Source organism: Acipenser ruthenus, chromosome 2 (genome assembly GCF_902713425.1).
Source record: "Acipenser ruthenus chromosome 2, fAciRut3.2 maternal haplotype, whole genome shotgun sequence".
Lineage (NCBI taxonomy): Eukaryota > Metazoa > Chordata > Actinopteri > Acipenseriformes > Acipenseridae > Acipenser > Acipenser ruthenus.
In genome coordinates this window covers 69140846-69149997 of record NC_081190.1, presented here as the reverse complement: position 1 = coordinate 69149997, position 9152 = coordinate 69140846, and the positions used below count along the sequence as shown (strand labels likewise).

The window sequence follows — 9152 nt, the reverse complement described above, 5'->3', positions numbered from 1 at the left end:
AGTCTCTCAAATTCCTTCCAGATAGTGGTCTAAATGCTTCTATTTTAAAAGTGATGTACTGTCTGTACAAACAATTGGCTTTATTCAGTGTGTTCTTAAGAGGCATATCTTTTGGCTTTGTCTTTGTTGTTTTGGCTTTGATTTTTAAAATGTAAAACAGGTATTGTTGTGAGTAGTTGCCTACTAATCATTTCAGGGCTTAGTTTCAGCTATGGGCCCAGGCACTAGATTTATTGAGATTCTTTTAGTTTTTGTGCTTTGACTCTTGGTTTTCATGTCAAGCATTTTTTTTTTCTCCATATATGAGTTCATTTCCTGTTTTTTTTTTTTGTTTTGTTTTGATTTTTCTGTATGCTTCAATGTTTCCATATAGCACTAATTGCATCAATAATTTAATTAAATTAATTGTAAAAAGCTGGGAGGTGGTAGATTCTAACTGTGATGTAATTTCCCCACATGTTGTACTTTTTGACCAACAGCTCTGTGTGCATTCTTTTTCGTAAAAAAAAAAAAAAATGGACTTTTTCCTTTTAAACGACGTGAATCATCGCATGCAGCATTCGAAACACTCAGCTTGTTATTTTTTGTTTGTTCGGTCTGCCTCACGTTGAGGAATATTTTCTTAACTGCATTTAAAAAGAAAAATAATGGATGACTAGCGCTGTGTTAAAGGTGAACTCTATGTAACGCTGTTTTTTTTTAATATAATTTTGCTGTTTCAGCGAGATTAGGCTTTACAGTGTATCTCAGCTGAGAAGCTGTGATCCATATTGCATCATGTTAAGTCTCATGCCCAGCTATGATCAGCAAAGAAAAAACCTACATAAAGTGTTCAGATAATTCAATTCGAAGATGCTTCCTCATTATTATTAATTGGTACTAAAAAAAATGCATAAATTGAAAATAAAGTGAAAGTTATGAAATATCATCTTGCAGAACAGGTTCCTACAATGTCGTGTACGGTGTACTCGCCTGTTTCAAACTTTGCATGTTATTCGTATCAAATTAGTTTTGTACTGGGCTTGTACCCGAATATCTCACAGGGAGCTCAAAGCAACCCACGAACACATATGAGTGAGTCTCAACGGATTTGACGGACCACCCTGTAGTGTATGAACTATCCTTAAGAGCACAGAAAATATAAACCGTGTTCACAGTGCTGTATTGGGGCATAACCGTAGAACTATATAAAAACAATATAGGCTATGTAATAACCGCAGACAGATGGACACACAGATGACGTTTCTCATATTTTTATATGGCAACTCCACAATCGGGAGAACATATATTTTTCCCTCCATAATGAATTATAAAGTGCAACACCAATCACATTGAATATAAAAGAAAAAAAAAAGCTTGCTTTTTTTTTTTAATGAAATTCTCAAATGGTTACCATGCACAGGCATGATGGAAGATACTGTACAGTGACTGCATATGTATTTGTCACCTTTAAAAAAAAAAAAAAAAAAAAAAAAAAATTGTGCAAACTCCTGGCTGAACATGTATTTAAGAAAAATAAAACTATGCTCAGTTCTTCAGTGCTGTGAAAGAGCAGGCTGTCCGCTCTGCACACCACCGCAGCAACTACCCCCTCTGCTCCATATATAATTGGCTCGCTCTGCTCTGCTCACACTCTCTGTCCCCAACGCAGGGCCGGATTAACCAATATGCCAATAACACCATTCGCCATAATATGCATAGGACCCCCAAAATATGGGTTACCATAGGGCCCCCACGTCCTTTTAATCCGGCCCTGGTTGAACCATTCTAAAAGAGAAGTGGTCTGCAGCTGACTTTTGACCAAAATAAACTTAAAATATCAGTTGGCTTATCCCCAGAACCAGAATTATCTCTTTGTGTGGCTGTGCAATTGATATAACATTGCAGTTTTTGTTTTGCATTGGGAATCAATTTTTTTGATCTGAGTACTTAGGGTGGGGGTGGGGGTGGGGGGGGGGGGGGGGGGGGGGGTGGGGGTTGGGGGGGGGGGGGGGGGGGGGGGGGGGGGGGGGGGGGGGTGGAATTAAGCGTTTCAGCTTTTGCTTAATCATTTTGAGATAGGAAAGAAAGTCTTCCTAATTCCTGGTACCAAGAACAGAGTGTTTTTTTTTTCTATAATACAGAAACTTCATTAGTTCTTGCCGTAATTGCAGGCTTTAAAGTTTTGTTTTGGGTTTTTGCTCTTATACTATTTACACAGCACCATAGTACAGAGAGAACAGTAACACCATCTCCTATTTGCTAATGTATTACCTCTCAACTCTGCTGACCTGTAGAAACCCACTCAAAGAAGCCGCACGAGACACTGAAATTATTATTTTCCAAGGATATATTTCTGTAAAGTTTCTTAGTTTTGAGATAGCATTTATTTTAGACTCAAGTAATTGTTAAAACTCTTTTCAAACTCGCTCCTAATGTATTTAGATGCACTGAGAAGATTCAAGCACTTAACGGTAGGCACTTTAAGTTTCACACTTCAATAAGATAAGTTCCCCATCTAGATATCAACTCTACTGCAGGTACGTCTTTCTGTATGCTAGGTGTTTAAAACCCGTAATTTTAGATCACCTTTTTTATTTTTTGCTGCAACTTAAAATTACACTGGATCAGCATTAAAACCAATTGAGAAACCTGCGGTCTGGTCTCTGTTCACTACGATGAAATCCAAGTAGACTTGTGTAATTGCATTCCGTCTGCATACAAAATAGAACCATTTATTTTCTGTGTACCCCGCTGCCTTTACTTAAATTGTCTTATCTTATTCCATAGTGCACCGAGACTTATTAGCACTAATCCTGGGCAACAACACAAGAAGAAAGCATCTTTGTAAAGCCAGTCCGTTTCCAATAGAAAAAAATAGACCATTTTCTTTTGAAGCCGAATGCTTGGACCACTGGGCTTTTTTTTCTCTTGAGTGGTGCAATAAGACAAGTAAAATTAAATGTTAACAAGATGAAGAAGAAAAGAGCATATCAAGTAGAGTCACTGTAAATGCAACATCAATACATTTATTTCAAAGACTGTGATCTGTGTAAAACAGGCTTTCAACATCTTTTTTCCATTTGAAGGAGAAATAGATGGCAGTGTGTGGTGGTGTGAAGAGGGTACAGTCTTTGACAAAGTAACTACTGTAACTTGCAGTCATTAAAATAAAAAAAACATTAAAAATTAAAAAATAATAAAACCTAAAGAAGCCATAATTGAAAAGCAGCACACGTCATTAGGATGAAAGATGGATGGACTGTATATGGAGAAATGTAATTTGTCATACACAGGTTAGTCTTTTTTCTTGGGTTAGGTTTGAATTATCTGTTTACTATTAAGACATTGGTACCCGAGAACCAGACTCCCACGTCTGTGTGAAGCCAGTGCTAACTGGCTTTTATGCTGTGGCTATTTTTTTTGTTTGTTTTAGTTTTTTTTTTAACCAGCTGAAATGTGAAAGCTGCTAACTACACTGGATCTGCCCTTTTGACAGCTAGCGCCAGTAAGAGCACAGAACAACTTCCTCTCACTCAGGTATTTTTCCCTTTGTTGCTGCAGTGTTTAAGAACGTTAGTCGGACATACGGGTGGTGTCTGGTCATCCCAAATGAGGGACAATATTATCATCAGTGGCTCAACAGACCGGACGCTGAAAGTATGGAACGCAGAGACCGGGGAATGTATCCACACACTATACGGGCATACCTCTACTGTCCGCTGCATGCATCTTCACGAAAAAAGGTAAGGTCTTTCAGATGTATCTTGGCTTGCTCTGTCTGGAGATAACTTAAAATTATGAAGGACGTGCAGGGGTGAAAAGTGCTCTGAATAACCAACACTTCTGTGGTTACAGAAGAAAATTCCATCACAGAATGTTGTCGTAATTCAGGATGACTTCTGCTTGCCTGATTTATCCATCTAATAAACTTTATTGTCCGGATCCTTTTAAAGAGCAGCCTGGTCCAAAGCCATCTCGCTGCTTTTGTAATGTTTTATTACTCGCAAAAGGACAGGTGGTAAATTCATACTGGCGTCATTAACAATGCTATAATTTTGCCAAAAGGCATTATGCAAATGTAATATATAACCCACTATTCAGAGAAAAATGAACCAATGAAACGAGACGAGTAAAAGCAGTCGGCAGGTTTTTTTTTTTTTTTAACCTCATCTAAGTGGTGCTCCTCTGTTTCCTTTCCCCCGGCAGGGTGGTGAGTGGGTCCCGGGACGCCACGCTCAGAGTCTGGGACATCGAGACAGGCCAGTGTTTACACGTCCTGATGGGCCACGTGGCAGCAGTGCGGTGCGTTCAGTATGATGGCAGGAGAGTGGTGAGCGGAGCCTACGACTTCATGGTGAAAGTGTGGGATCCTGAGACCGAAACCTGCCTGCACACACTTCAGGGACACACCAACAGGGTCTACTCATTACAGGTAAGAGGCGTGTGAGATTGAGTGAGCGAGTTGAATCTGGAAACAAAAGGGATGAAGCTTAGGAGAAACTTCAGCCACCGTAAACCAAATAGACTATTTTATTTAGGTATTAAGAAGCGTGCTGGTGCACTTTTTTTGACTGAATTGCACGTTTTTACTATAAAGCTTACATTACTGCTCTTAATATCCAATTTTTCTTTCCCCCAAATACAGTAGTGCTAAAATGTTTTGCAATTTTGCTTTTTTGCACTGAAGCAGTTATGAGAGGAGGAACAATTACTGTAATTTCCTAGAGAAAAAGCAGTGATAACCCACCAAAGTGTAGTTGGTTGGGATGCATTAATGGCAAAAGTGAAATGTCAGAAAAATTTACTTTCAGACCTGAAATATATAATAAAGTAAGTTGCCATAATTATAGCCCTCTCTTTAAGAGAATAAACATAAGCTATTTAAAGTATGGTACAGTAAAGCATAAGCTTATTTTGTCAGAATGACTGAAGAAACCTCCTTTTAATGGAGCCATAACTACATAATCATTTGAGAAATAGGCCTGTGTATTAAAATATCATGTCATATCTATTTTAAGCTACACTAAAGACTGAAGGCTGTAGATTAACCCTGCTTTGACCACAGCAATGTAAAGTTGATGAGGAACATTTGTATTGTTGAAACCCAGCATTAAGAATGTTGCCATTGTTGATTTGAAATGTTATTTAGCTCCTTGATATGGATTTAGATTTTTTTTTTTTTTTTTTTGGGGGGGGGGGGGGGGGCATTAACAGCTCCTCAGTTAGAAAGTTATGTTAAAGTAACAGGTGCAAAATTTAAAGTAGATACAGAATGTGTTGTGTTTTACCTGCTCTTTGAGAACAGCTTGACACTTCATAATGTCTTTTCTCTACTTTCTCCCAGTTTGATGGCATCCATGTAGTAAGTGGTTCTCTAGACACCTCAATCCGTGTTTGGGATGTGGAGACGGGGAACTGCATTCACACCTTAACGGGACATCAGTCGTTAACGAGCGGGATGGAGCTCAAAGACAACATTCTGGTCTCTGGCAACGCTGACTCCACCGTCAAAATCTGGGACATCAAAACAGGACAGTGTTTACAGACCCTGCAAGGTGAGCCAAAGATTTGGGTTGAAAGATTTGTTCACGGTATTTTCGAGGTTGCAGTCTTTGTCAATATGTCTGGTGAAAATTCCACATTTTAGATTTTGAATTAGTTATTAAATTTACAGCTGGTAGGAGTTCTGTGCCCACTATTATGAAACAAAGAAGCGTTACAATGGGTATTTATAAAAAATAAAAAATAAAAAAACCATTAGACATTGGGGTGGATCAAGCTAAGTAAGACTGAGAACAAATGACTGGGAAGTGTCTTATTGGAGGATCCATGAAGAGATGACTGGGAGGTCAGCTGGATTTTTCTAGATTGGTTGTTTTATTTGGGTCAGGAAGCAGTCTGCGCTGTACATTTTTATAATTAATCAAGGAAACAGTGACAGCCGAAAAACCTGAAGAGCCACAGACAGATTTTGAACAAACAAGGAGAGCTTTTGAACCGTATTTTAATGTTTGGGGATCAAAGATATTAGAACCGATTTAAAAAAAAAAAAAAAAAAAAAAAAAAAAACTGTGTGTCCGAGCACTTTACATTAAAATCAAGGAGTCAAAAAATCAAAACATGAATGGGATTTGCACGTTAGAAAAGTATTAACAACTTATTTTTCAAATGCAGAAATACAGAAGTGCCTCCACATTTAATCCACCATAAGTGATTTACTTTGAAGTGGAAATGTTGCTTTGTCTTGGATTAATTGGGTTATGTAAATGCAGAGTAGATAGTGTGTGTGTGTTGGTATTCGTAGTGTGTAATGGAAAAATGACACTGTTCAATTAATGTGTTAAAGCATTTCACAAGTAAAACATCCTTAGCGTAGAACTGTGTTCACTTATGCATTTGTTTTAAACCAGCCTCTGTTTAACTTGATTTACTACAACATTTCACAAGATTCCCAACAAGAAAATTTTTACAACAGTGACTCTACTGTATGTTGAGACCTCTCATCACTGGCAAATTAGGAGAGACAGAAAAATGACAAGACCTCTCGCTAAAGCAGTTGAGAACTGTAGCCGAGACTTAACCTCCATGCCACATCAGTGGTAATGCCTGCTCTTTCATACTGAGGAACATCGCTCTGTTTAAAAGGTTATTCATTGTCTACTGTCTAAGGACCTAATTATCCTTCCGGGCACACTCTGCACAAACCATAGGTAACCAAAGTGATCAAAAACAGATTTTGTTTAATTTAATCTTTCTAGCTTTGTTTTGTTTAGGTGGACAATCTCGGCAACACCTAGTTTTGATGTTTTAATGTTTTTGAAATGGGCAATGGAGGGTGATGTACAGTAAAACAAACGTTTTCTTCCTTCCACCAGGCCCCCATAAACACCAGAGCGCCGTGACTTGCCTACAGTTCAACAAGAACTTTGTAATAACCAGCTCGGATGACGGGACTGTGAAACTGTGGGACCTGAAAACGGGCGAGTTCATCCGCAACCTGGTGACGCTGGAGAGTGGGGGCAGTGGCGGGGTGGTGTGGCGGATCCGGGCGTCCAACACCAAGCTGGTGTGCGCGGTGGGCAGTCGCAATGGCACCGAGGAGACGAAGCTGCTTGTGCTGGACTTCGATGTGGATATGAAATGAAGGACGAGAGAGCAGAAGTGTGTCCGCGCGTTACATAAATACAGTTCACCCCCACTCCTTCCACCACCCACCCCCCAAACCCTCCTCTCGCTCCTGGGCTTTTGGTGGAAGAGGATGCTGGTGTGGGGCAACACGACACAGCGGTGAAGACTTGTAAACTGACGGGAAGGGGAGCAGAAGAGGGAGGATGATGATAACTGACAAACAGGCACATGTGCTGTCATCACTTATGTGACTTCCCTTTTTGACTCGGGGCAGCTCGGCACAGAGAGACTTGTTTACTCAAGCCTGGTGCAACCATATATTTTTGTTTTTCATGTAAACAGGCCACCAATTAATGAACTATCTGCTGTATACACAAGCTAAAAGTTGTCATGTAAGAAATGCTATATAGTGTAAAAGAAAAAAAAAAAAAAAAAAAAAAAAGCTCATCGGAAAGAAAAGAACTGGTCAACTTTCAAACCAGGGGGCATCTGCCTCAGTTATATATATTTTGTTGTTGTTGTTCTGTCTTTTGTTTCCTGGTTTGAAAACTGAAAAAAAAAGAAAACTTACTGTGAATTGTAGTTATTTTATACATTTTGATCAATACAATGAAACCTTTTGCCTAATGTTGCCAACAACAATCAGTCACAGTATTAACCTCTCTCTCTCTCTCTCTCTCTCTCTCTCTCTCTCTCTCTCCTCTTACGCTTTTGTTTTTAAAATCTAAATCTGGGTTTATTGCTCCGCAAAGGCAAGCTGTCCTGAGTTTTTCAAAGTGTCCGGCTGGGTTAGTTCATCAATGCTGGTGCTGTCTTTGGGGGGGGGGGGGGGGGGGGGTCTCTGTGAGCTTATGGGAATGACGTCCTATCCCTGTACTGTATTCCCAGTGGCCAAACTTTATTTATGCTGCTAAAAAAAAAATGAAAGAACAGAAAGGTGGAACTTATTGCTGCGACGTTTTAGTCCCAGACAACCAAATTTACTCTAGTTTGGACTTTTTTAAAAAAGAGAAACAATATAAACAAATTTTTGCCACTGAAACTTGAGCCAAATGTGCCTCTAAGAGGCTGAGAGTTGGAAAGTGTTGGACAGATGAAGACAGATTTGCCTGCGAGCAAGAAACAAAAGTGTGTGCAGATTTATTTTTTTGTGTGTGTGTTTCTGTGCAAAATGTTGACACATTCCTAAGGACAAAGCTCTTTCAGCCTGTTCTGTGGGGAATTATTTTGCTTTGAGGGTTGTGGTGAATGGAATGAAAATACAAATTATATATATATATAGTGTGTATATACAGTATGTGTATAAATATAAAATGTATGTGTATGCACATACGTATATACAAACATATAAATATCAAATATGCTGACAAAAAAATATACAAAAAGTGAAAATATAGTTGCTGGTCAGTCTTAGTGTTACAAGTATTACAAATATTACAGTGGTCTTGCTGTGAGCTACTGACAAAACAGTTATGGTTTGTGTATAGAAAGCACCACAGGCAAAAAAATTAAATGGCCAAATGATTTGCCTCATTCTCAGCCACCCAATTCGAGCTGAACTGTGAAAGTGGTATAACACTGTATATTAAACGATCTTGTTCTTTCTCTTCTCTCGTTCCCCCCCCCCCTGTTAATTTATAGTCTGGTTTAAGAAATCAGATTTCCTGGTGTTTTATTTTTCAGTTCATGTAACTGCCTGACGTAACAGACAGAAAAACCTTAAAGGGATTGTCTATCATTTTGTTTTCTTAGAATTTTTATTTTCTTATAACTTAAGTGCAATAAAATGTGGGTTCTTCTTTTTCATTTCAAGCATTTCTGTCGTCCGTGTGTTTGTCACGGTGTGAGATATTGCAGCATGTTTCTTTGAAAATGTATTTCATGATTTCACAGCATCCTAAAGGTAGACTTTTTCAAAATTTACCAAATATATATATATATATATATAAAAAAATAAAAATAAACAAGACAGTCCTGGAATGCACTTTGGAAAGGACAGTACTTAAATAACATTGACTAAGAAAGTTGGGAAATGTAAAAAG

At 38.6% G+C, this 9152-nt stretch overlaps 1 protein-coding gene across 1 annotated transcript in view; it reads left to right on the top strand.

Annotated features, from left to right (window-relative positions):
- Positions 1-8925, top strand: part of LOC117409316 (F-box/WD repeat-containing protein 7) — a 63232-nt gene extending 54307 nt beyond the window's left edge. The window contains 4 exon segments of the mRNA XM_058999733.1: positions 3544-3725; positions 4189-4414; positions 5327-5537; positions 6858-8925. Of these exon segments, the coding sequence (XP_058855716.1) occupies positions 3544-3725; positions 4189-4414; positions 5327-5537; positions 6858-7126 (888 nt within the window). The 3' untranslated portion in view covers positions 7127-8925.
- The last annotated feature ends 227 nt before the right edge of the window (positions 8926-9152 follow it).